We start from the raw sequence: 27,994 nt of genomic DNA, 5'->3' as shown, positions 1-27,994 counted from the left end.
TGACGCTTGAGCCGAAAGCAAAACTTTTTTCTGCGAATGTGCGTGTGTTTGTCGGTGGCGTCCCCTGCCGCGCGCTTGTAAAATCAAGCAGTTAGCCTCCGAAATGGCAAACTGTTGACGCTCTCGGAGGCTTTTAGTGTGAGGCGTTACAGATGGCGCCTCTGTATGTAAACGAAACATCAGTCAGCTGTCGCGCATGGTAACATATTTGTGGCCGCTAATTACATAATTTAATTTAAACGAACCGCAGCTCGTAATGGCTGCGTTGGCCGCGCGCGAGTATGTTGATTGCATCCGTCACACAAGCGCTTCTTCATCCTTGGTGAAACTTGTTCGACCGCGGCATTTCTCAAGTTTTCGTGAGAAGTGTGATGTGCGTGCAAGCAAGTGAAATCACTCTTCTTGAAGTGTACAGAAATGGAGCTGAAGCGGCTGCCTACCGAAGTAGTAAGCAAGCTGAGGGCGGGAGTCGCAGTCGTTAGTGTCGCGCACTGTATGGAAGAACTCGTTCTGAACGCCCTGGACGCCGGTGCAACGTGTGTTGCTGTTCGTCTGAATATGTCCTACCATAAAGTTCAAGTTGTGGACAACGGTCATGGAATGCCGAGGGATCAGCTCGAAAACTGTGGGGAAAGGTAGGGAGCCTCAGCCTTGAGTCCCTGCTGTGTGTGGGGTAGGTTCACTCCAAGGTGCCGGCATTTTTATTTTATTTTATTTTTTCTTTATAGGTACTGTACCAGCAAATGCAGCACACTCAGCGATTTGGAGCACCCGAAGTTTTACGGATACCGCGGGGAAGCTGTATCAAGCATTGTGGAAATGTCCGGAATAGTCCAGATCGAGTCCAAGTCATCCACCTGTGCCCATTCGTGGTTCAAAACGTTTGCCCGCGGTAAACTCCGAGAACTCACACCGTCCGCCACAAACAGACCAAGCGTCGGCACCACAGTCACAGTTTTGGACTTCATGTACAACTTACCTGTCAGAAGAGGCTGCCTCTCAGAAGCAATCGACTTTGAATTCTGCCTTCAACACCTCGAAGGCATCGCGCTGAGCCATCCGGAAGTGTCGTTCACTTTGCGCAATGACGTTACTGGTGAAAAACACTTTCAGACACACAAAACGAATTCCGTACTTGATATCTTTGCTCAACTGTTTGGAGCTCAAAGAGCAGCGACACTGAAGCGCACTTTCATCAAGAAAAAGCACTTCGCTGTAGAAGCGTACATCAGTCTTGAAGGACACACTACAAAACAGCTGCAGTTTGTGTACCTCAACAAGCGCCTGCTGCGCAAGACCCGCATTCACAAGCTTTTTCACAATGTCATCAAAAAGTATGTGCTTGGGTTTCACACAAAGTCAGTGGCCCTCCCCGGAAGTCCAAGCAAGCTAAGAAACAAGCAACCTGTGTTCGTCATCATTTTTTACTGTACCTCCAGGACCTTCGATATCACATACGAACCGCAAAAGACTTTTGTGGAGTTCACTGATTGGGACGAAGTGACAAAGTTGTTTGAACAGCTGCTTAATGACTTCCTACACGAGCACGCCATCATAAGCCACAACTTTGTCATAAATGGTGAGCTAGCATTCTCACAGAAAACACCTCCTGAATGTGAGCCACCAGTGAGAACCGATTTGAACATCAACATTGAAAATGTGCCAAATGCACTGGTTTCAAGGAAGGTATGCAGAAAGGGGCCAAACAATGTAGCAGAACCTGTTGAAGAGGAATGTATCACATTAGAAGACATTGCCGTTTCTACAGTGCACTCAGCCAGTGAAAAACATTTAGGCCATACTGAAATGCCGTTAGTGCATAGTTTGAACACAAAGGCTGACATGCCCCTAGGCAAGGACGTAGATGTTCATCGTCCCAAAGTTGCAATTGCCCTACCGCCATCTTTTTCAGCTGTCTCAAGTACAAGACCATTGCTCTGTATGCCAGGAAATGACACACTCTTTGACATTGGCAAAAAATGTAACTTCGTTAAGCGAGGTCAGTCTAGAACAATGCATTCTGAACAGACATGTGGCAGAGCAAAGCAGTGCGATGTTTCTGAAGACATTCATACTCAGAGATATAGGTCTGCTTACCATCACCAAAATAATCCAAGAAGTACTGATGCAGCAAGTCCCCGGAACACAGATATGGTACACAGTTTCATTCACAAAGAGTCTAACTGCCATAAACGGGCAGTGTCCTTGGCCCCAGAGGCAAAATTATGCATCAAAAACACTAAAAATGCACCTGTAGTTGCATGTACGGGAAAAAAGAGAGAACTAGCTGCGAAACATTCAAACTCAAGTGATGAATCACTCATCAGGAAACTTTATTGCAAGTATAATTCAAGCCCAACGAGCTATCACCAAAATAACCCAGAAAGGAAGATGAATGACGCACCAATTCCACAGCAAACAGTTGTAGTACACAAGCCCTCTCATAAAGAACATGGTTGCCATGAAAGAATCATGTCTTTTAACCCAGAATATACATTGCACATTGAAAGTGCTAGAAATGCACCTGTAGCCACATGTATGGAGAAGACAAGGCAACTAGCTTCAAAAAATTTGCACTCAAGTGAAGAAACACTCAGCAGAAAAATGCATTGCAAAGATAATTCAAGTGATGCGAATGACGCTTGTGATGCATCCAACAACTTGCTGCCTGTCCCTTCAGACAAGGCGCAAGGTCATGCAGCTGCAATTATTGACCCCATATTTTCACAGAGTCACACTCTCTCCACCAAGTCAATACCTCTGGCCACAAAGCTACATCGAAGAATGAAAACTCACCTTTCCACCACCAAGCATGCAAGTGCTACACTCACATCTTTTGCTACTCCTGACATCCCATCGTGCAAGGCAGCAGCTCGTCCTTGTACAACGAGTGAGTCATTCATGCAGACAGCTGATTTCAGATGCTTGTGTGTGCAGGTGCAACAGCTCTGCCCCTTGCATGGCACAGAAGTCATACCTAGTAAAGTACTTAGATTTGACCGACGTGCGCTTCAGCATGACGTGGAAAATGCCCTTGATGAGACAATCAGATCAGCATGTCAGACACAGAGGTTCATACCAGAAACATCGGCAGAGCCTTTCACTTGCTCAGATCATCATGAATCTTGTTTCACCCTAGGTCAGAACAAGGAAACAACCGCGACACTTGTGCAGAGCACACAACCTTTCACAATGCATGCAGAAATGAAGAGCGACCCCACTGCCTGTGAAGTGGTGGAAATGGCCTCTCTCAGTGGTTCTTCTGTAGAAATTGATGGCATCAGTTCCAGTGAGGAGTTCGCACCTGCTATCACAGTGGAAGATCAGTCGACAGAAGCCACTCAAGCCACGTCCACATCACCACCAGGCATCGGCCATAGGAGTTCAGAAAGTGGCCGTGTACCGACTGCTACAAGAAGCTCCTTTTCACTCAGTCAAGTGCGGCTGATTCAAAACAACACTCAAAAACATCCAAATCCAAATGAAAAAATATCCAAAACTTGTAAGGAGGGTGTAACATGCAGCCTCTTTTCTGCAAGTCCACAGAAGAGCACATCGCAGCATATAACGGTTACAAAGACATTACATGTCGCTGAAATGATACCTCCTTGTATGAAGAATGACAATTCGTGGAGCCTAGAAACCACTGAAGATGAACTGGAAGGTCTCACACAGCCGTCACCCATTGAGAATTCATCACAGCAGTCGAGTAAATGCAAAGAACCTAACACATTTGGCACTGAAACCATGCAGCAACAACTTGCTAGCCTTACAGAGGGCTCTGCTGCCATTCAAGGAGACCAACCTCCTGCTGTCATCGTTGAACAGAGCAGAGCAGATGATAATATGTCCACTGTTGAGGTTTACCCCGGTAACTGGGCAGCATGTATAGATCCAACATCGGGTGAAAAAGTGTTCATCAATATGACGTCAGGAAACTCATCTTTTAGCCTACCATCACTTTGCCTCGAGCAAGAGAACCATGGTAAGAGATGATTTTTCAGTTTGTTTGAAATGTTTCTGATACACAGATTTGCCCCCAAAATCACAGCTCCAACAGGAGCTTGTGACACAGCGCAACAAAGAAACTCTTCCTTGGCTCCCGCTCCCTTCATACAGCAGTTTCAACCCAGGCCCCAAGATGAACGGCCACAGTTTGGGTGTTCACCAGGTAACAAACTTTCAGTGGACCAAGTTTTACATTCATAACAAACACTTGCGAATTGAAATTTCTGGAGCACCTAGAATTCAATTTAAGGTGGCGATTTTCCAATGTGCAAAATTTGCCTGAATGCGCTACTTGTGTTATTAAGGGCAGCATAACATGAACAATTAAAACGAAATGCAAATGTAATCACTTCTATGTTGATCCGTCACACTTACTCAGTTGCAATGGTACCTGCTGCCGAGCATGAAGCCATGGGTTTGGTTCCTGGCTGCATTTAAATAGGGGCAGAATGTAAAAATATCTGTGTACTTAGGTTTAGGTGCATAGTAAGAAACCCCAGCTCATTGAAATCAATTCAGAACCGCATAATACAGTGTGTTCATAGTCCTGTGTGCTACTTTGGGACGTTATAACCCACAGCTTGATTTGACTTCTATTTTGCATACAGTATCATCATGTGCTAATAGTAGAGCTCTACTGCTACCATAGCTTGTTGATAGCACTAGAGTCCAGTTGTATGAAAAGCATTGAGGGTATATAACATGCAAAGGAGCTCATTGTCAATTTGTGATTGAGTTACATAGATTTGCATTATGGCACATTAATATTGCAATCATGATGCTTAGTTTTCTCTCAGTGCACTCTTCATGCAAGTTTTTGCTATGCACGCTTTCACTATGCAAATTCTTCAGTGTGGTGTCCAATCTCCCTTGTTCTCTCACAGATCCCGAGCAAGCAGACGTTGCAAACATAGTCCGTGTATGGAACAACCCAGCCCTTTTGTGCAGCGCCACAGGCCAGGTCAGCCCCCTCGATATCCAGAAGCACTTAGCAGATATCATGCTTTTCAGGAAGCTTTGTTTATCAGTTGTGTTTTCTGTGTGTTGGCATGAAGGACATTGTGGATGGTGGGCTGCACTCGAACGATGATGGCTCAGGGCCACTGTACAGGATCACACAATCATACAAGTTCAGGAAGGAGATGCTCGCTTACGTTCAGGTACCTGTGAAATATTTGTCGCTATAGTATGTTGCTCGTAGAGAAACATTTGCACTGTTTCTCTCTTTGCTGTCAGTCACTGCTAACTAAACCTTGAATTAAAAAATAAAACAGCATATGGGATAAACAGGGGGAAGCCTCAGTACAACACCAGGATTCCCGCAAGAGGACTTCTTCTGAGTTATCTCCTCGTCATAGTTTCTCTAAAGCAATTCTTCATATTTGATAGTGCTAGGCCAGCATATAATTTAAAGGCCAACTACAACCAAATTCGTGCTGTGTAAAAAGCAGATATAGAGCAGCCTCCTTGAAAATTTTTATTTTTGAAATATAAAATTGACGTCTTTGATAATGAAACTCTAAAAAAACATGCCACCGTTACTGCTCACTAGAAAAGACACAAAATGCAGAATGTTGAGAACCAGTGTGTTGCCTGGCCATGACCTCACTGATGAAGGAGTGTTCACAACAGACTGAATATTGGGAGCCATGTCTTAGATACCTGCTAAGCAACAGATTCCCACGTTGTCTGCCAAGGTGGTATTTAATGGCTGCTAATAAAAAACAAAACATTTGCCAGCCCTTCAGCTTTGCCAATATTGCTTTGATAGTATATCATTTATAACCACTTTAGCCAAAGTGATATTTGGTTGCAGTTGGCTTTTAAGCCTAGTGGGTATGCTGGGTGTTTCAGCAAACAGTTCCAAAATGTTCTAAAATTGCCTGTGGCAAATAGCGCAATTCTAGTCCATGAGCTGGTCTACTCGAAGAGGCAGATATTACTAGCACAAGAAATTGAAGTGCACAATCGACTAATTAAGTAATGCAAATTAAGCTTCTAACTAATTACCTTAAGGCACATATTGCAATTTACAAATTCCAGCTGGGGAGTTCACAAGGCAGATCCACTTGGAATGAATTCTCACCAATTTTGAGATATTAATTCCTGAAGTTTGCGGAGAAATGCATTGGCAGTCTAGTTACTTTTGGGCTTAAATGCATAAAACAACGTTTTGTTGAGTAAGTAAGTAAGTAGAACAACAATGCATTTTTACCACAAATTTGACATAGCATATCTCATAAATGGTGTCATCCACACAATTCTGTTCAAGTAGAAATGCCTTGCAGTTTCACTCACTAGAATTTGCCATTTGTAATATGTGCCATAAGGTAATTAGTTGAAAACTTAATTTGTCGATTTTTGTTGATTAGTCGATTATGCATTTCAATTTCTTGTGTAAGTACTGTCCAGCTGTTTGAATAGGCCAGCCCATGGACTAGAATTGTGCCACCTGCCACAGGCAATTTTAGACAAATTTTTTGCGTTCGCTGGAACGCCACATACAGCTTGCTAGGTGTTGGAACTGACAGAGATCTTCCTTTATTTGCAAATTGTTGATCAGTTCAAGTCTTTCCAAGGCCCCTTTGTTTTCTTGGGCCTAATGTGTGTAGTATAGCAAGTAAACTATAGTGGAGACATTTCATTGTGTAATTATCAGTAGCTTACCATATTATCAGTGCAGTCAGAATGAACATGTACACCTATGTTTTTCAGTTAATAGGTCAAGTGGATGCAAAGTTCATCGCCTGCCTCATGCCTTTGTCTCAAAACACGGTTGTTCAGGGTAAGACTTCTTTTGTAAGTGCTCGGTGTATGAGATGCTTACAATCTACTCTTCGGTTTGCTTCCAGGAGAGAGTCTGATTGTGCTGTTTGACCAACATGCTGCTCACGAGAGAGTTCGGCTTGAGTGGCTATTAGAGAGTGAGTAAAAAGTCATAACCTAGTCATGCCCCTTCTGGTTATGCTAATGGAATAGAATGTGCTGCTTGAATCTGCTGCTAGAATGTCACATTGTGACCTGCTGATTGCACCATAACTCTGTAGCACACAACCAACACCTGAACATCAGCATGGGGGAAGGGACAAAAGATGACAGGGATGATCTGCCAGCTCTGCTCATATAAGTTGCTCTCCAAATGCTAAATGTGCTTAAGAAGAACACAACAAATCTCACTGTGCCTGTTGTGTATGGCGCATCATACTGCCAGGCTCTATACAGAACTCTATAGCAACGCTGTAGTGAAGTTTCTAGTCCGACTGCATAAATAAGTGGGGTTTAATAATACAAGTTCTGCATTCACTGCAGTCCCCGCTGTTGTATCTTTGTTTATCATGGGCGATTATCTAGACTTGTAGACGGCATACCTGTGCGACTAATATAGTATCACATGAGTGATGTGCTGTGTTCAACTTTGTATGATTGCAATTAACATCCATATCTATTTATCATGCCTTTTTAGGGTTTATAAACCAGCTTTCATGCAACAAGCGTTTCACATAGTAGTCAGCACAGCATCCCCCGGCTTGTTGTTCTGTGTCCCGTGTTAATGCTGTTTGCTCCCAAATATGTAGAATTTGCCACGAAAAGTTTATAGGACATGATTTCCATGACAAATGTGAATTTATGCTCTATTAAAGGCATGGTGCTTCTCATTATAATAGATTGACGTGCAGATCGCAGACACTAATACACAATGAAACTTATAATTCGAGGCTATGTCCCAGGCTTCGCGACAATCCAGGTTTTTCGCAAATCTTGTGTCCCATAAACTTTTGTGGTGAACTAGCCCTCCTAGTCACATTATTGTAGACAGCAGCAGTAGATCATAAGGTTATAATTTTATTTTGCAAACAACTTCTAGCTAACTATGATGTTAGGAGAATAAGTCGTGGCAGTTTTCGATAAATACTAATCATTGATAAACCACTGTGCACACAAAATACTAAGGGCATAGACAAGTGCCGACTCGTAACTCAGCCTATTTCTGGAAACATAATACATATATACCCCAGCTAACTCCAATAATTAGAAAGGTTGCACAACTTTCACTTCTGTTGCAATACTAATAATTGAATGACAGAGCCTCATATAGCTATCGCATTAAAACACACAAGTGAAGCGTGAGGACCTGCAAGTATTTTTAGACCTGTAGGCAATGGCTCATCCTTTGACTGTTGCAGATCAATACGAGGCAAGAGGACAGGCACGATGCGTTCGATCCTCAGCATTGAACATGGACCTGACCATTACCTTGGAACCCGACACCCTTCGACGGGCGGTGATTTGCGAGAGAGAAATGCGCAAGCTTGGCATCCACTACACTGTCCAGAACTCCAGCTTGTCATTCAATCGTCTTCCTGCGTGTCTCCTGGAAAGAGATGAAAGCGAGCAGCGGGCTGGCCGGTCATCGACCCTTGCATCTCGTATGGAGGTAGTTACCATTGCTTTTACAGTCAGCCAGAATTTGACGGCCTTGTCTGAAAGAAAGTGGGCAGAAAACAGACGAGACGAGTGTTGTTACAAGCCACTCCTGCACATTAAAGAGAGTGCCGAGCAAAGCAAGGATTGAAGAAGCGCCCGTGTTACTGTTGGTTTGCTAATGTGGCTGTAGCTTCTCCATGTATATTTTGGATAAATATATTTTCCCTTATTTTTTACCTACTCTTGATCCCCATCAAACTTTTGTGAAGGCGCCTGGTAAGGACAACCATTGATGTTGCCACCGTTACGGAAGGAGCCACCTCTTCTGCCATCATAGAAAAAGTCAAGCGACAGCCACGCCAAAGCTCCGTTGTATCGAGTTAGTACCTGTCACCTATTCAGCAGGAGTTGAGGAGCTAATTGGTTCAACATATTGAAGCAGCTACAACCGACTACATGAACGCGGTGTGCCGCCACAGCACTCGTGGCATTAGTTTTGCATTAGTGTGTCCACTGTCCTACTTGTGCTGCTGCTTTAATCAATACGGTAGACGTCCGTTAATTCGATTTTTGGTTCATTCGATCCCGGCCGGCGCCAATGCATTTTTATGGTCCCAAATTTTCGTTATTTCGATCTTAAAATTGGCCTTCGCCAGATAATTCGAACTTTATCAGTCAGCACGCATGCGCCTGATCCCTACGGTGACCCCGATAGCGACCCCTTTAGTGGCAGCCTCTGTCTCGGGACAGCAAGGTGAGGACATGTCATCTCTCTTCGAAAACGCCTATTTTCGGCCCGCCCTAGGAACATGTTCAAGCAATAACCGCAGATCACAATGTGTCGTTACAGTATTTACCCGATTCTAACGCACACATTAAAAAAAAAATGAGAATTGGGTTGAAAATTACATACACTGTGGACGGACGCAAAACCGCCTTTACAACGTTCGTATGCTTTGCCGCAAAACATGTGTGTACTGCGGCGAAACTGACATTAAAATATCGTGTGGCGACGTCGACTTAACCGGCCGCCATTGTGCAACAATTTTTCTTGATAAAAAATAGGGTGCGCGTCAGATTTTTACTTTGTTTAGGAGCTTTAATGTAATTTCTGCGTTAGTTTACTACTTTCGTCACACAGAAAGTGGGCGCGCATTTCATTCTGGGGTGCGCTGGCATCGGGCAAATACTGCAAAATGAATCTGTGTGGTTTGACATTATTCTGAAACTTGCTTAATTCGACCCGCCGGATGATTCTATCAATTTCGTTAGTCCCGTAAGGTTCGAATTAACAGAAGTCGATTGTAATATAATCAGCAGTGAAACTAGAAGTGATGAACATGACTGTGTAGGCAGCATTTTAATTTACAGATGGAACAAAAATCAGAGAAACCTTGTTTGATTTACATTAGCTTATCACCATGTCGTGTGATGGTTTCTGGTTTTATGGGTGTTTATTTTATTATTTCTGTACATGCTATATTTGGCAGATAGGTAGAACATTTGTATGACAGACATTAAGATATTATGCAGATGCCAATAATAATAACAAATATTGGATGTCAGTCATGGTGAAAGACTGTTAGCAGCTACAAATGTCATAAATGCTGCAAATATTGGGCATATCAACTTCATTCTAAACCTTTATGAACCATAGGTATGGCTGGAGGTACCAGGTGCTTTTGGCATAATTTTTCTCTCCCGTACTGAACTTGAACGTTCTCATGCTACTTCATTTAATATTTGTCTTCCATTTGCAGGAGCTTCTCAGAGACCACACAGAAGTGCTGTTGGGCACGAGGCACAGTGCCATTGCCTTGCCAAAATTCCTGATGGATGTGCTCAGCTCCCAGGCATGCCATGGTAGGATAAATAGCCACTGCACTGGGCAACATTACATCGCAAGGGCATTGAGTGAAAGCTGATGTCATTCACCTAAAAGCAACACAGAGTGACGAAGACCAGCCACGGCATTCTGGTGCCGAGTACGAGATTGCAGGTTTGATTCCCGGTCATGGCAACCATATTTCAATGGCGGTGAAATGAAAAAATGCTTATGTAGTACTTAGATTTAGGTGCACATTAAAGAACCCCAAGTGGCCACAATTTCATCTGGAGGCACGGTGTCGCTCATAGCCTCAATGTTGTTTTGGGACATTAAACCCCATGAATCAAACCTGCAAACGAGAGCCATATGTGTTTAGAGGCCTGCTTAGGGAGGCAACCATACATTGTAATATAGTATATTGCAATAGTATATCATAAAAGATGGGAACAAAAAGGTTCATGCAGATTTACAAAGATGCCAAGCAAGAAATTGGGACAGAATATTTGTACGATAACACAAAGGGCAGTACCTTGTTATTTGAGGCCCAAGCTGGCTGCCTGAGGTCAAAAACAAACAGGGGCAGATATTCACAACATAATGAAGCATGTGCCTGCTGTGCAGCAGAAAAAAAGAAAGGAGGGGGGGGGGGGGTGAGACTAATCTGCACATTGTAATGGCATGCCAAGAATGCACCTAGCCAGAGCTATAAGAAATATCCACCTTCCAGAAGTGCTGAGGTTGAAATCTGATGGGAGCATTAACTGCAGAAGCCTATGCATTTGGGCTGGTTGGTTTATGACTTGAGAGGAAACAGCGCAAAATAAAAGGACATGATAAAGGGACAGACAACAGTGCTAACTAAGAACCAAATGTTTATTCTTTCAAGGAGCTTATATAGGCATGCTACTGTGCAAGAAAAACCAGAAAACATGTGACGGGAGCTAGCGTGGAAATAAAAAGTATGTAATCACTCTGATAAGAATGAAATTTCCTTTGGAAAAGTGCAATTGAAGGAAAGCTTACACAAGCATTGCCACTCTTCTGGGTGTGGAAGCCTTCAGAGATTAGTCGTGTGCGCTCATCATGATAGTTTTACAGTATGGCACAACCTTTAAAAAGTAGCTCACAGCCACATTCAATGCAATGCACTGACAGGTAGCTATCTCTTCCTCGCTTACTCACCTTATTTGAGTGTTTGCGCATGCAGTCGTTCACACGAAACCCAGTTTGTCCGACATAAAAAAGTCTGCAAGGAACAGGAATCTGGTAAACAAAATTACAAGAGCACTTAACAAAATGCTCTCTATGTTTTATTTGGTAACCTTTTTCATTGTCAGTCTAGTGATTAATCCTTTGGCACAGACTACCAAGCTTATTTGGGGCAGTGAGCAGCAACGATAGAGTAAGACAGATAGGAGTGCCAACTCCACTCGTCTGGAAGGCACAGATCCTGAAATGCTGGTTGCCGGTTCACGGTGCATTCACCAGACAGTGCTACACATGAGAAAAAAATGTGGAGAGGGAGGCTGGTCCAATCAACCGACGGGGTGGGTGCGTGGCTGTTGCTATAGCAATGGCGCTAGGCCGTGCTTGGCCATGTTCCCACACCTCCTTGCACATTCGTTGTGTCATCTGCCGGTGCATGCACTGACGCCAGTAGTGCGCATACATATTGCAGTTTGCAGAGAGGCATTAGCAGACTAAACATGTCTTCATTTCATTTTAATTCATTTACTGGTATTATACCTTACAGGTCCCACGTTGTGCCTTTATTAAGGGAGGCTACATGGGGCATTATGCTGTGCACACGAACATATAATAGAAAAGAAATGAAATACGAAGACTATGCAAGAAAAAGGAGACTAGAAAATAGCGGAGGGGCAGATACAACGGCCATCTGTATGGTCTCAAGCTATGTCAGAAGACAGTGAAAACAAGCTTTTAGGGCAAGGGTGTCTTTTATTACTGTTTTTGTCTGAGCATCATTCAAGTAGACAGCTGCTTTACTTGCCTCTTTTCCTGCGACACTTTTTGTGTTGCCCAGTTCCCTTCGTACCGTGTGGTGGCTCCATGAATGCGGAAGCTTGACTCTTTCTGGATGCAGTAATTGCTCTGGCAAAACTGAATTTTGACTTGTGCTTGAAGAGTTTGTGCTGTCGTCATTTCATGCTGTGGAGCTGCATGATGCTACTTCCTTCAGCAAAATTGTCATTGCAAGGCATGTTCTAACCATTCTTTTCATTGAACAGACTCCTGTAGACTCCTGGCTGTGAATTGCGGGAAATTATCTTCTTGAAGTCAAGGCTGAGAATTACCGTTACGGCACGTGCCTGAATAAGGTAATGCACCTGCAGTGTGTGCAGTTGTGGACAAATTGCTGTCCTTCCGCCTTTCCACATTGACGTCTTGTGGCAGCATTGAGCACCAGTGAGTTGCGCCTGGCTTCCCTCGAAAATAGTAGAAACTGCTCCGTCTCGAAGTGCACCAGAGGACCTTTTTTTGTCCAGTAGGACGTTCTCCTTATGTTTGCTTCATTACTTATCCGAAATAAGGCACTACTTGAAATGTCACGCACATATTTCATCTTTTGCTTTAGGCGGTCGCATACTTCCAGGAATATTCTGGTGCCACTGCTGCAGCAGCTGCGAACCAGATGGTGCTGTGAAGAGAGAAAACTTTCCTGTCCTTTACAATATCCAGATTTATAGCGGGGCATCAGTTACTATTCTTTTGTTCCACCTTCTTCAAGCACGAGTATCAGCACACCTTGTTCTGCCGGGCATGATTAAACATACTGCACGCATAGCAAGCAAAGCACTGAACATGAAAAGTACAAAGCACATAGCCTTCATTTCTGCACAGATGTTCGGACATGAAAAATGTGTACTTTTGCTGTGCCTTTTCATACGACAATATTTTTTGTCTGCTTTCTCTAGGGACATATAAAAATGCTTTGCATACGTGCAGAAAAAGTAGGGGCATGTGTTCATTTCCGTTTCCTTTTATTTGTGTGCACACAGTTTCATGTTTGATCGATATCAAATCGAGACGGCTGAAGGTCCGAGATTCTAGCAGATGACAAGCTAGACGCGTGCTGCCACCGCCACAGTTTTCCACCACTATAGCCCCTGCACATATGGAAGTAACCTGTGGAATGGTTTCCATGAGTCTCAGCAGATGGCGCAACGCAAGGAGAGTAGTTGGCCGGTCTTGGAAGGTGAGGAGAAAGCATGTGCAAATGCCAGGAAGTGGAGTCAGTGGAGCGAGCACAGAAGTGAACTACCAGGTGCCTGGCGTTCGCGTTTGAACGATTTCTCTTGAGCAAATGCATTGCGTGACAGTGGAGTTGGCATTCCTGTCTATTTTACTTTGTGGCACTAGCCTGACAACTGCCCTGTTAATGACCTCCAGATTGTGAGATATCTTGTGCACATACAGAATTACAGGAACCCTTTGCTACGAGCAGTTCTAAGGCTGAGCGGCTCCCAAATTCTTGCTTTCGAAATCAGCTAATAGACACTCGGCGATGGTCGTCACTTCCACATATTCTCTCTTCACATGTTTTCTGATTTTTCTTGCAAAGTGGTACCTATATATGCTGCTTGAAAGAATAAACATTTGCTTGTTAGTCAGTGCTGCTGTCTTTCCCTTTCTCACATCCTGTTATTTTCTGCTTTTTCTGCTCAAGCAATCACTGGTCAGCAGTCAAAATAAGCAAGAGATGTTACGAGTAATAATAATAATAATAATCATCAGCCTGTTTTATGTCCACTGCAGGACAAAGGCCTCTCCCTGCGATCTGCAATTTCCCCTGTCCTGCGCCAGCCAATTCCAACTAGCACCAGCGAATTTCCTAATTTCATTGCTCCACCTAGTCTTCTGCCGTCCTCGACTGCATTTCCCTTCTTTTGATACCCATTCTGTAACCCTAATAGTCCAACGGTTATCTAACCGGTGCATTACATAACCTGCCCAGCTCCGTTTTTTTCTCTTGATGTCAATTAGAATATCGTCCACACCTGTTTGCTCTCAGATCCAAAGCGCTCTCTTTTAGTCTGTTAATGTTATACCTAGCAATATTCATTCCATCGCTCCTTGCACGATCCTTAACTTGTTCTCAAGCTTCTTTGTCAGTCTCCAAGTCTCTGCCCCATATGTCAACATGGTAAAATGCACTGATTGTACACCTTCCTTTTTAATGATAATGGTAAGCTTCCAGTCAGTAGCTGACAATGTCTGCCGTATACGACCCAACCCATTTTTATTCTTCTATAAATTTCCTTCTCATGATCAGGCTTCCCTGTGATTAATTGACCTAGGTAAACATACTCCTTCACAGATTCTATAGGCTGACTGGCGATCCTGAATTCCTTTGCCCGGCTATTCATCATTATCTTTGTCTTCAGAATATTAATCTTCAACCCCACTCTTGCACTCTCCCTGTTGAGGTCCTCAATCATTTGTTGTAACTCATCCGCAGTGTTGCTAAATAGAAAAATGTCATTGGCAAACCGAAGGTTGCCGAGATATTCGTTGTCGATCTTTACTCATAAGCCTTCCCAGTTTAATAGCTTGAATACTTCTTCCAAGCACACAGTGAATAACATTGGAGAGATTGCGTCTCATTGTCTGACCCCTTTCTTTATAGGTACCTTTCTGCTTTTCTTGTGTAGAATTAAGGTAGCTGTAGAACCTCTGTAGATATTTTCCAAGGTATTTACATAAGCGTTCTGTGCTCCTTGATTACGTAATGCCTCTATGACTGCTGGTATCTCTACCAAGTCAAATGCCTTTTTTGTAATCTATGAAAGCCATATAGACAGGCTTATTGTACTCTGCGAATTTCTCGATAACCTGGTTAATGACATGGATGTGATCCATTGTAGAGTATCCCTTCCTGAAGCAAGCCTGTTCCCTTGGTTTACTAAAGTCCAGTGTTGCCCTTATTCTATTGGAGATTATTTTGGTAACTATTTCATATAATACTGGGAGTAAGCTAATAATGGGCCTATAATTTTTCAATTCTTTAATGTCTCCCTTTCTGTGTATTAGTATGTTTGCATTCTTCCAGTTTTCTGGGACCTATAGCAGTTGACAGACACTTCGTATAAAGAGCTGCCAGTTTTCCAAGCATTATGTCTCCTGCATCTTTGATTTAATCGACTGTTATTCTATCATTTCCTGCCACTCTTCCTCATTTCATGTCTTGCAAGGCCCTTCTGACCACATCGCTAGTTATAGAAGGAGTTTCTGTATCCTGTTCATTGCTGTTTCTAATGGAGGTATTCCTGATTCCTCTGGGTATTGTACAGGTCAGTATAGAATACTTCCACTTCTTTTACTATATCTTCAACATTGCTGATGATATTACCCTGCTTATCTTTCAGTGCATACATCTTGGATTGTCCTATGCCAAGTTTCTTTCTCACTTTCGAGCTGTGTCCATTTCTTACGCCTTCTTCAGTCTTTCTCACGTTATAGTTTCGAATATCACTTATTTTCGCCTTGTTGATCAATTTTGACAGTTCCGCGAATTCTATCATATCTTATATGAGTATTAGTGCAAAAGTACTAGTATAAGAGTATTAGTGCAAAAGTATTAGTATAAGAGTATTAGTAAAAAAAATTTACAGGCATAAGCAAATGTACAGTCTACAGGTGTACGTTTTAATGAGGACAAAAAATAAAGTAGAGATAGGAAAAAATAGGGATGCCATTAGAAATCGTCAGTGAAGATAGAGCTCTGCAAAGTGAATTTGGCAAGTTCTGTGTTTGGAAAATTCAGTGATATTTACCAAACTGCTTTTTCTTTCATGTTAAAATGCAATGGAGTTCACATTCTTATTAATATTTGTTGGTTACTCTGCATATATAAACAGGACATTATAACAATATTGCATGCTCACGATCAAACGGGCGTAGTAAAGGCAACAGTCTTTGAAAAGGAATTTTAGAACCTTGACCACATCTATTGGCCCTCCTACAAAGAAAATCTATGCCAGCAGAGCTGTAGTGAATGCAACAACAGTGCTGATGCATGTTCAGGGCATCATGCTCTGAAGCATGTCTTTTTACATTATGGAGCTTGTATGGTATTTTCACAGTGGCAGTGTCAATCTTAGTGTGCATTTGTGTCACTTTCCTACTTACAAAGGCCCTGTTCTCTGTGAAAATGGCACTTCAGACTACTTGGAAGTACTGTCTACAACTCCAGCATAGCTTTATATTTGGCCTAAATGTCCATTTAAGCAGACTTTATTGACAGCTCAAGATGGAAAGTCACATGCTAGCTGTTGCCTGTAAAAATGACCCTCAGAATGAAAGCTGAGCGGGTTTTTATCTGCAGGTGCCATCAGGTTTGGAACTGTGCTGGAAAAGTCGGAGTGCACCAAGATCTTGAGAGCCCTGTCAAAGTGCACGCTGCCTTTCCAATGTGCCCATGGGAGACCGTCTCTTACGCCAATTGTGGATCTGCGATTCTTGCCATCTGAGGAGAAGGTTCGCTCTCTCTTGCAACCTTTTTTCTTTTTTCATGCTTACATAGTTTGTCTGCACACTCGTCAACTACCATGCTAGCTGATGTTCACTTTGTGTACAGATCGGTATGAACAGTGTGCAAGTACAGTAGAGGTGAAATAAATGATAGTTTGAAATCTCAGCAGCTGTTATATCACACAATTGTGACAATCGGCTAAGAGAGTTAAAATAGTGAAGTGAATGGTACCTTGACCATGGTAACAAAGAGGAGCAATAAACCATGCAGTCAAATGCAGAAATATTCCAACACGTGTAGTTAATCCCATACCAAAATTCTCTTCTATTTTTCTTTACACATGGTTTGCGACTTACTTAGCCTGGCCTTAACATGTGCCATGAGGATGTATCTCTTTAAAGAGCTTACTTGATTCCCATGCTAGATGCCACTGTCACAACACAGCTAGACCTTGTCACTTTTTGAATGCATGAGTTGCCACGTGGTATATTAGAGTTATTAAATAAATGCATGCAGGCCTGCTTCGTCAGAAACTGCAGGAATGCTTGATGGTATCATCTATGATTAACAACAAGTAGTCATGCTGCTCACCCTCTTGTGCGCACAGTCCTGTCCAAATGCACCGTAACATAACCCCCGGCGGCTGGAGCGCTGTCCCGGTGCTTGTTAAAATTATAGCGAACTAGATGAACAGTACAGTTTTAAAGAAATGTGGATGACGTCAGTTCGGAGCTGGGACGAGGATGTTGTGTCTTCAATAGGGGTGATTTTTAAATGTAAATTACCTAATCGTAGCATTCAAGGAGTGCAGACCGCTTACGTAAATACCCTGGAAAATATCTACAGAGATTCCACAGCCACCTTAATTCTACACAAGAAAAGTAGGAAGATACCTATAAAGAAAGGGGTCAGACAAGGAGACACAATCTCTCCATTGCTATTCACTGCATGCTTGGAAGAAGTATTCAAGCTATTAAAGTGGGAAGGTTTAGGAGTAAGGATCGCCGGTGAATACCTCAGCAACCTTTGGTTTGCCAATGACATTGTTCTATTTAGCAGCACTGCGGACGAGTTACAATAAATGATTGAGGACCTCAACAGGGAGAGTGTAAGAGTGGGGTTGAAGATTAATATTCAGAAGACAAAAATAATGACAAATAACTAGGCAAGGAAAGAAGAGTTCAAGATTGCAAGTCAGCCTCTAGAGTCTGTGAAGGAATATGCTTACCTAGGTCAACTAATCGCAGGGAACCCTGACCATGAGAAGGAAATTCACAGAAGAATAAAAATGGGTTGGATTGCATACGGCAGACATCATGAGCTCCTGACTGGGCGCTTACCATTATCATTGAAAAGGAAAGTATACAATCAGTGCATTTTACCGGTGCTGACACATGGGGCAGGGACTTGGAGACTGACAAAGAAGCTTGAGAACAAGTTAAGGACCGCGCAAAGAGCGATGGAACAAAAAAATGCTAGGCATAACTTTAAGAGACAGAAAGAGAGCGGTTTAGGTCAGAGCAAACGGGTATAGACAATCTTCTAAGAGGGTACGTATCCTTTTTCGTGATATGGTTCAGCTGATGGTAATCGACACAATATCGCCAGATGCAATCCTTTTTTTTGACCAAGACAACCGACGATGCCCAAGGACTCGAAGAAAGCTCAATGACACTTTTGGTTAGCATCTTGTCTACTTCAACTTGGATAACGTGGTGCTCTGCGTGAGACACACAATAACGTAATCGACGGATAGGACTAGCATCACCGGTGTTAATCTTATGGGTCACAACGGAAGTCTGTCCCAGCAGGCGCTATATATTAGTATATACATTCGGTGAAAGACCCAGCTGTGGTCAGTGCCCTGACGTGTGCAATGTTAGTACAGCGCGCAATCTCTATTGGTACAAGGTTCATCCAGGTCGACGAGGCCGATTGAAACAATTAACGCCATGCGGACAAAGGGAAGAAAAGCAGCACGTATGGAAAACATGAAAAATGGGCTGATTAGCTACCAAAAGGAACGCAGATTGTATCAGATATGCCTGTGGAGTGTTCACACACCCATATTTGCACAGTTCGGAGCTGTCTGTCCACATGCAAGCTTATGCACACAGACAAATTTAGCACGTGGGCTTGCGATAGTTCCCGGTTGGTCGCCTGCGGATTCGAACGTCGCTTCAGCGGCCATCAGTCTAATCCGTATGCATGATGTCGTGACCAGTCACTAATCATCCACACATAGGAACATATGGACAAGTTAGCAGCCCGTTAGCACGTCGGCCGGTGGCAAATTTTTATCACAGCAACACAATCTGACCCATTTGGCTTAATTGGAGCTGTGTCCATCAGGTATCGGTGATTAAAGTTACGGTTTCATACCGAATCAATGGAGATCATTCGCAGCAACCTCATGGCACTCAGAATTAAAGCTGACAAACTGCCTTGACAACCAGGGTTGCCATGTCTTCGGAAGAAAAACTGGCTGAAAAATTCCGAAATGTAGCCAAAAATGTCGCCAACTGCTGCAAAAGCTTTGATAGCCCCCAAAAAAAAAAAAGGTACACTGTGACAAACCAACAATTGTCAATTTTGTATGCGAAAATAAAGAAAGAAAAGGTGAGAGAGATCTGTAGTTTTCTGCTGAACTGATGGCAAACAAGAATAATAGAACAAAACAAATGTTATCACATATTATTGTATCATAATTTAGCATAATGACCAGTTGACATTGTTTGATAATCTCAGCCACACACTTTCGTGCTTTCTCATAGCTGAAGCAGTGTCGCCAGTTTCAGTACAATAAACTTGCTGCACACTGTCCTTGCACCACTATGACTTCTCTTCAAACATTCCTGTGCAAATTGTATGACATCACATGCATTCTCTATCTGGTATGCAGTCGCAAGTGCCCTTAAGGATCGTACACAGACACTGCACCTGTAATGTTAAGGTTGCCATGATACAATTTCGGTTGTTGCAGTCGTTTCTGGCACCAAGAAGCATGGTATTCAATCTTCGCTACAGAGGTAACCGTTGACGGGGCTGAGATTAGGACACCATCCTATTGCGCCTGTCTAATGAAGGATGTAAAAGCATAGCCTCTAAGATCGGTTAATTCCTGTTACTCAGAAAGAGTTTCTGTGTGCCACCTGTAGAGGAATTTCAACGGGCCTTTTGAGTTATCCGTCTATGACAGTCCCAGACTGCACGAGGCATTGATTTCAGCTAATGAGCATTCCATATGAAGCATCTCAGGCAGCCCTGCACAGCCTGGGACAAGTAAAAGAGGCCCACTGGTCATATGTCAGCTATGATATGTTTTCAGCTCCTGGGTTTACTTCCGGAGCTTGCAAGACACAAAAGCATGACTTTCAAGATCTGGCGTTGGCAACTCTTGTTTTGAGAAAGCCGTTGGAGGGAGCGAGCGAGATTTGGACACTATCTATACCAATTACCACCGCCAAAAATAGCCAAGTCGCCAACCACAAGTTTTGGTCGCCAAGAGCCTCTGAAAGTAGTCAATTTGGCAAGAAGTCACCAAACCTGGCAACCCTATCGCTAACGATAGCAGTTTACTGGGTTACCATTGTTCACTAGGCTGCCATCCTTGCGAAACGCTATATATGGTGGCCCCTCCTTCTGAACGCCGTTCGTAGGTGCACCAGCGACCCGTTACAAGACTAGCTTTCATAAAAAATATTTTCCAGTCCTTTGTGTATGAACTAAGGTATCAATGCTGGTATACTAATCTGGTGTTCCTTTCAATAAGAGCATACTATACATCTAGATTCCTAAGTAGCCAAGTTACAGATAGCTAGTAACATTCTTGTTGCGTAATGTGAATAGATGCCTAAGCATGTGCACGACCTTTATTTTTCTTGCACAAAATTTGTAAGCATAAAACGTTGTGTTAAATGTTTTGATATTTTATCAAATATACAGCTTTTTCTTTTCTTGATTCGATTCAATTTGAACTCTACTGTTAGGTATTTACACACCCTTGGAATCTTACACTGAGTTCATGATGCACAAAGTGGTCGCATGGGGGCAGAACGTTGCGACATATTTGTTACTTGCTCCAGTTTGTTTGGCAGTCTGCTAGGCTGCTTCTCATTGCATGGCCCAATGTAGCAGCGTAACAGACCATCGAGCAAGCTGGAGCAAGTGCCAAAGCATCACAATGTTCTGCACCCTTGCAACACCCCTACTACTTCATGACAAATAAACCTCCTGGGAAACAAATTCAAATCTGGTTCGTAGGGAAGTTAATAGTATAAATTACATTTGGGATGCTCTGAGGCTTGCTAGTACTTTTTCTAGGTTTCAAAGATACAGGGCCTTCATTTAGTACAAAAGAATGAAGAATTTAAAATGTAATGTCGGTTAGCCCCTTTATCTAGTAGCATTACTGCTCAACCTGTGTTTCTAGAATAATGCAGGGGGTATCTGAAGGGTGGTTGGCAGTAATATACTTTTTACAGCGCCATTCCGGACAGGCCGCCATTGTAATATCAACCTGGCAACGTTTAATGCTAGAACGTTATCTAGTGAGGCGAGTCTAGCAGTGCTATTGGAGGAATTAGAGGGCAGTAAATGGGATATACCTAATAGGGCTCAGTGAAGTTAGGAGGCCAAAAGAAGCATATACAGTGCTAAAAGGCGGGCACGTCCTGTGCTACCGGGGCTTAGCGGAGAGAAGAGAACTAGGCGTCGGATTCCTGATTAATAAGAATATAGCTGGTAACATACAGGAATTCTATAGCATTAGCAAGAGGGTGGCAGGTCTTGTTGTGAAACTTAATAAGAGGTACAAAATGAAGATTGTACAGGTCTACGCCCCTACATCCAGTCATGATGACCAGGAAGTCGAAAGCTTCTATGAAGACGTGGAATCGGCGATGGGTAGAGTGAAAACTAAATACGCCATACTAATGGGCGACTTCAATGCCAAGGTAGGCAAGAAGCAGGCTGGAGACAAGGCAGTGGGGGAATATGGCATAGGCACTAGGAATATCAGGGGGGAGTTATTAGTAGAGTTTGCGGAACAGAATAACATGAGGATAATGAATACCTTCTTCCGCAAGCGGGATAGCCGAAAGTGGAGGAGCCCGAACGGCGAGACTAGAAATGAAATAGACTTCATACTCTGCGCTAACCCTGGCATCATACAAGATGTGGACGTGCTCGGCAAAGTGCGCTGCAGTGACCACAGGATGGTAAGAACTCGAATTAGCCTAGACATGAGAAGGGAACGGAAGAAACTGGTACATAAGAAGCCGATCAATGAGTTAGCGGTAAGAGGGAAAATAGAGGAATTCCAGATCAAGCTACAGAACAGGCATTCGGCTTTAACTCAGGAAGAGGACCAAAGCGTGGCAGTTTGGGCGAGTTGGTATGTCATAACTGTTTAAGGCTAGTAGCGCCGCTCAGGACGAGCAAAAAAGGAAAGAGGTAGGGGTAATCAAAGGGAGCGGAAAACAGGGTGAGCCCTGTTTCCGCTCCCTTTGATTACCCCTACCTCTTTCCTTTTTTGCTCGTCCTGAGCGGCGCTACTAGCCTTAATCAGGAAGAGGACCTTAGTGTTGAAGCAATGAACGACAATCTTGTGGGCATCATTAAGGAGTGTGCAATGGAAGTCGGTGGTAACTCCGTTAGGCAGGATACCAGTAAACTATCGCAGGAGACGAAAGATCTGATCAAGAAACGCCAATGTATGAAAGCCTCTAACCCTACAGCTAGAATAGAACTGGCAGAAATTTCGAAGTTAATCAACAAGCGTAAGACAGCTGACATAAGGAAGTATAATATGGATAAAATTGAACATGCTCTCAGGAACGGAGGAAGCCTAAAAGCAGTGAAGAAGAAACTAGGAATTGGCAAGAATCAGATGTATGCGTTAAGAGACAAAGCCGGCAATATCATCACTAATATGGATGAGATAGTTCAAGTAGCTGAGGAGTTCTATAGAGATTTATACAGTACCAGTGGCACCCATGGCGATAATGTGAGAGAGAATAGTCTAGAGGAATTTGAAATCCCACAAGTAACGCCAGAAGAAGTAAAGAACGCCTTGGGAGCTATGCAAAGGAGGAAGGCAGCTGGGCAGAATCAGGTAACAGCAGATTTGTTGAAGGATGGTGGGAACATTGTTCTAGAAAGACTGGCCACCCTATATACACAATGCCTCATAACCTCGAGCCTGCCGGAATCTTGGAATAACGCTAACATAATCCTAATCTATAAGAAAGGGGACGCCAAAGACTTGAAAAATTATAGACCGATCAGCTTACTGTCCGTTGCCTACAAAGTATTTACTAAGGTAATCGCAAATAGAATCAGGAACACCTTAGACTTCTGTCAACCAAAGGACCAGGCAGGATTCCGTAAAGGCTACTCAACAATAGACCATATTCACACTATCAATGAGGTGATAGAGAAATGTGCGGAATATAACCAACTCTTATATATAGCTTTCATTGATTACGAGAAAGCGTTTGATTCTGTCGAAACCTCAGCAGTCATGGAGGCATTACGGAATCAGGGTGTAGACGAGCCGTATGTGAAAATACTGAAAGATATCTATAGCGGCTCCACAGCCACCGTAGTCCTCCATAAAGAAAGCAACAAAATCCCAATAAAGAAAGGCGTCAGGCAGGGAGATACGATCTCTCCAATGCTGTTCACAGCATGTTTACAGGAGGTATTCAGAGACCTGGATTGGGAAGAAATGGGGATAAAAGTTAATGGAGAATACCTTAGTAACTTGCGATTCGCTGATGATATTGCCTTGCTTAGTAACTCAGGGGACCAACTGCAATGCATGCTCAATGACCTGGAGAGGCAAAGCAGAAGAGTAGGTCTAAAAATTAATCTGCAGAAAACTAAAGTAATGTCTAACAGTCTCGGAAGAGAACAGCAATTTACAATAGGCAGCGAGGCACTGGAAGTCGTAAGGGAATACATCTACTTAGGGCAGGTAGTGACTGCGGATCCGGATCATGAGACGGAAATAATCAGAAGATTAAGAATGGGCTGGGGTGCGTTTGGCAGGCATTCTCAGATCATGAACAGCAGGTTGCCATTATCCCTCAAGAGCAAAGTGTATAATAGCTGTGTCTTACCAGTACTTACCTACGGGGCAGAAACCTGGAGGCTTACGAAAAGGGTTCTACTCAAATTGAGGACGACGCAATGAGCTATGGAAAGAAGAATGATAGGTGTAACGTTAAGGGATAAGAAAAGAGCAGATTGGGTGAGGGAACAAACGCAAGTTAATGACATCTTAGTTGAAATCAAGAAAAAGAAATGGACATAGGCAGGACATGTAATGAGGAGGGAAGATAACCGATGGTCATTAAGGGCTACGAACTGGATTCCAAGGGAAGGGAAGCGTAGCAGGGGACGGCAGAAAGTTAGGTGGGCGGATGAGATTAAGAAGTTTGCAGGGATGGCATGGCCACAATTAGTACATGACCGGGGTTGTTGGAGAAATATGGGAGAGGCCTTTGCCCTGCAGTGGGCGTAACCAGGCTGCTGCTGCTGATGATGATACCCATGGATGCCACCATTTTTGCTTACGTGACAGCGCCCGCCATTCAGCACCTTCTGAATGGCACTTGCTCGCTTGCTTACAATAGCCTTGGCGGCTGCAGGCACAGCTCAGATCACTATTGTTTTGGCCACCATGGGGAGCAGTGAGCAGGTAGGCTAAAGGTGCAGAGGGTATGTAAGTTTCTTTATACATTCCATCTGCACTGCAATCTTATTGTGTGCAAGCTTACCACCAGAAGGCGACAAATGTAGCAGCCTGATGTTTTCTTTTACTCTTTATATTCTAGTATTTACAGTGGTAGATTTGCTGGGTTATTACGGTCGTGCGCCTGTTGTCGTCGTTAACTGTATGTGCAACTACTTCATTTGGGAATGTGTATGTGTGTTGTAAGAGTTGGGGTCGGGCATGTAAAATGGAATAGCTGGCCTATGCCATCGTGCGACTCATCCACGCAAAGGACATTGTTGATGGGAGGAACATGTTCTTATCGAGAAGGAGGAGTACTGGGATTTATTTACAGTATCTACACGGATAGTGGAGAATGTTACATCTCATCAGTCTAGCATGACTGAAGTGAAGCACACTGAGAGCCAAAAATATCTGCTTATGGGACTCTCTCCTCCTTACATCTGTAGGCGAGGTAAATCTGCCACACCCCCCCCCCCCCCCCCCCTCGTTCAAGCGGAGCATCCGAAGTCGTCGAAGGACCCGCATTGAGAGCGAGAGTTCACACACTCACTCCTGCACCTTTTTTCGCTGAACACACAGAAAGGAGGGGAGCTTCATAGAAAGGGGTTGTCGCGCTTGACTCAAACTGGTGAGTCTTGGTTCCTGGAATGACCCCGCAGTTAGCTTTAGCTTTAGGGAACGCCTTAGAACACCCTTTTCCAGGAGTTTTCTTGCTCCCATTGGTCCGTGAAGGCAACAGTGAACCAACAAACAATACTTGGTCCGCCAAACATGTCTCGTCTTACTGGCACCACACGCCTGTCTGAAGGGGGCGCATTGTTCTTGGCTTCATGAAGCGATTTGTCACAGTGAGGTAGGAGAGGCTAGAAGGTCAATACCCCACCCCCGCTGGCCAATCGTAACAGTGTGTGTGCAGAAAGCGCCTGCTTGCAATCTGCTCCCACCACGGTGGTTGCTCCCTAGTGTTTAGTTCTTGTTGTCAGTACTGATAAGATACGAGGGTGAATCAGAAAGTCTCTGCCCCATTTTTTTATTAGCCAAAATAAGGCACATACAAATTACAAATGTACGTACTATTTTGCGTACATTACATTATTTTTCCACATAGTTCCCACGCCAGTTCAGACATTTTTCCCGTCACAGCATTAAATTTCAGATGGCCCATTGCATCCACGCAGGTAGTCGTAGCGTCAGCCAGTGACGCAGGTGGCTTCCCCGAGCGATTATTGTCATCCGAGTCTTCACAGCTTTTTGCGAATTCACAGCACCATGACATCACACCTCTCAAAGTGGGACACCTTTCCTCATACACGGGCTGCATTTCCCTGTGGATTTCGATGGGCATTCATCCCTTACTCCATTGAAAACGAATCACACTTCATTGCTCATATGCCGTGCATGTGCGATGCACAACCACCATCTTCAGCAATTGACAGCAGTGCTGTGCCGCGGAGCTACCGGCAGATAAGGCCGGGCTGGTTCAAGAAAGGTCCACCGCTGGGTCAGTCGCGTGGGAAATACATAGCGCTGACTTGCATGCTTATCGAAGTTCAACACTGTGTTATAGTGTTGTGCCAGCAGGGGCCCTGAAACACTTCTTGAACATGGTAAAGGAATGTTGCTAATGTGTTAATGAGGCTTCTGCAAACATGTGAGACAAATATTATTGCACTGCATACAGCAGGGAATTTACAATCTCGTGTCAAAAGCAATGAACAGTCACTTACGCTCGCATCCGTAATGTTGTCATTGAAAGAAGCTGGCCTACCAACGCTATTGACTGATTTTGTGATCGCAAAAACATTATTATTAATACATAACTGCAATGTTGAGTAAAATAAATGGAAAATAGTTATGTTTGTAATCTGAAAAGGACAAAAATTATTTCACCTTGGTACTGCGCGTAAATGCGTCTGCTGCGCATGACCTTTGAAATGACAGCTATCGCCGCCGCCATGGGGCGCTGCAATAAGCCGTTTTGCTGCCGCGACACTTTTGACTGGGACTTTGCTCTCGTGGCTTCTCTGCTGCATAGCTTCAAGCGCGCTAGTTGAGACAAAAAGAGAGAGAGAGAGAAAGCTGATTATCGGTGCAATAACTCCACTTATAGTTGAAGAATAAAAAAAAATTTTCGCCATGAGATTTGCGGGACAGCATACTTTAATAGTGAGGCCATTCTACGATTGGTTAGAAAGGTGTTTCAGGGCTCTTTTAATGCTGTGTTCTTGCTGTGGGTGGTGTCAGCCTAGCTGTCATTGCCGGCAATTGCCTATCCAGCGCTGGCAGTAGGACTTGTTGTGCTTGCCTTGTGAAAAAGTGTGCCTCACAAATGGGAGCAAATATGCGCATTAATTGTGCAGCTGAGGTGGATAAAGTTCACTCAGTCTCATCCCATACATTCAAGTCTATTTCGCAGTTCTTGCAGTTCATGGCAGAACACTTCTTCACCTCTGCTCTTCTACATTTTAAATAAATAGTGCTAAGCGACTCCCGGCCTCCGAGTAAAATGTTGCTGGAATGGTGACTCGCGGCTGAAGCCTGCTTGCTCATGATTCAGAAAGCATTCAATGGCGACAAGCCCCTAGTGTGCGGTGCGCATAATGCTAGCTGTAGAAGGTCTGTAACGCATTTATGTGTTTAAGAGGGCCTGAAATTGAGCTTGTTGGTATGTAAAAACAGAAAGAAAGCACAAGAAAAATGGAACAAGAAAAATAGATGCCTGTCCTGTATTTATTTCTTGTCTTATTTTTTTCCCCACTGTTTTCCCGTAATGATGCAGTTATGTCACGCAATGACTGGCAATACACTTGATTATACCCATCATGGTAGCGATTAATGTTGCTGTTGTGGTAATTTCCACTGCCAATGACAAGACGGGTGCGAGCTTAGACAGAGACAAGGGTGCATTGACATCTTAGTGGACAATATCATCAGCATCAGCAACCGACAAGACACCATCCTTATTGTAGAAACAAAGTGTGGTGGGAGCGCCACTGGTCAACTCAGTAGTACTTCCTTTCCATTTTATTTTCAACGGTGGCCGCCACATATCATCCCCAGAATGAGGTTTTGGGCTAAGTACCAGATACTTCCATCTTTCCTTTCATAAATGGTACATGGTCTTCCCCTGCTGGACATCAGGTACAGGCCCTGTCACTTGTGTGTGCATTAATTAATGCCATGTGTAGGTATGTTCTTCCTTGTCACTCTAGTTTCATATTAGTGCACAAGATTAAGTTATGCCAAACTAATTAGGCTTGCTGTCAAGCTTTTCTTAATCCCTTCTTTGTTTCTCCAGGAATGCCGGAAGCCTAACTTGGCTACTTTGCTTGCAAGGCTGAAGAGCAACACCAACCCTGAGATGATGGTGGTGAAGATTAACTAGGGAGATGTCTGTTCAGGAATGCCAACAAGCAGTTGTAGTTATGAATGAATTGACTGTGAGAGCTGTGAATATGGCAATGCTGCCTATTAAATAAAATCTCTATGGGTCTTA

At 43.5% G+C, this 27,994-nt stretch overlaps 1 protein-coding gene across 2 annotated transcripts; it reads left to right on the top strand.

Annotated features, from left to right (window-relative positions):
- The first annotated feature begins 149 nt into the window (after positions 1-149).
- Positions 150-27,994, top strand: LOC142588501 (DNA mismatch repair protein Mlh3-like). Of its 2 annotated transcripts, none has more exons than XM_075700313.1 (11): positions 150-635; positions 729-3,985; positions 4,052-4,171; positions 4,893-4,969; positions 5,064-5,168; positions 6,724-6,793; positions 6,861-6,932; positions 8,193-8,443; positions 10,194-10,296; positions 12,511-12,600; positions 16,608-16,691. In XM_075700313.1, exons 1-10 carry the CDS (start codon positions 418-420, stop codon positions 12,555-12,557), a joined length of 4,320 nt encoding a protein of 1,439 aa, XP_075556428.1. In that variant the 5' UTR covers positions 150-417; the 3' UTR covers positions 12,558-12,600; positions 16,608-16,691. The 2 variants fall into 2 exon arrangements, with proteins under 2 accessions (XP_075556428.1, XP_075556427.1); XM_075700312.1 differs by lacking the exon at positions 12,511-12,600 and adding an exon at positions 27,797-27,994 and having other exon boundaries at positions 151-635; positions 16,608-16,759.

Source organism: Dermacentor variabilis, chromosome 7 (assembly GCF_050947875.1).
Source record: "Dermacentor variabilis isolate Ectoservices chromosome 7, ASM5094787v1, whole genome shotgun sequence".
Classification (NCBI taxonomy): Eukaryota; Metazoa; Arthropoda; class Arachnida; order Ixodida; family Ixodidae; genus Dermacentor; species Dermacentor variabilis.
The sequence above is the reverse complement of the archived record's forward strand: the minus strand, read 5'-3'. Positions and strand labels throughout refer to the sequence as shown.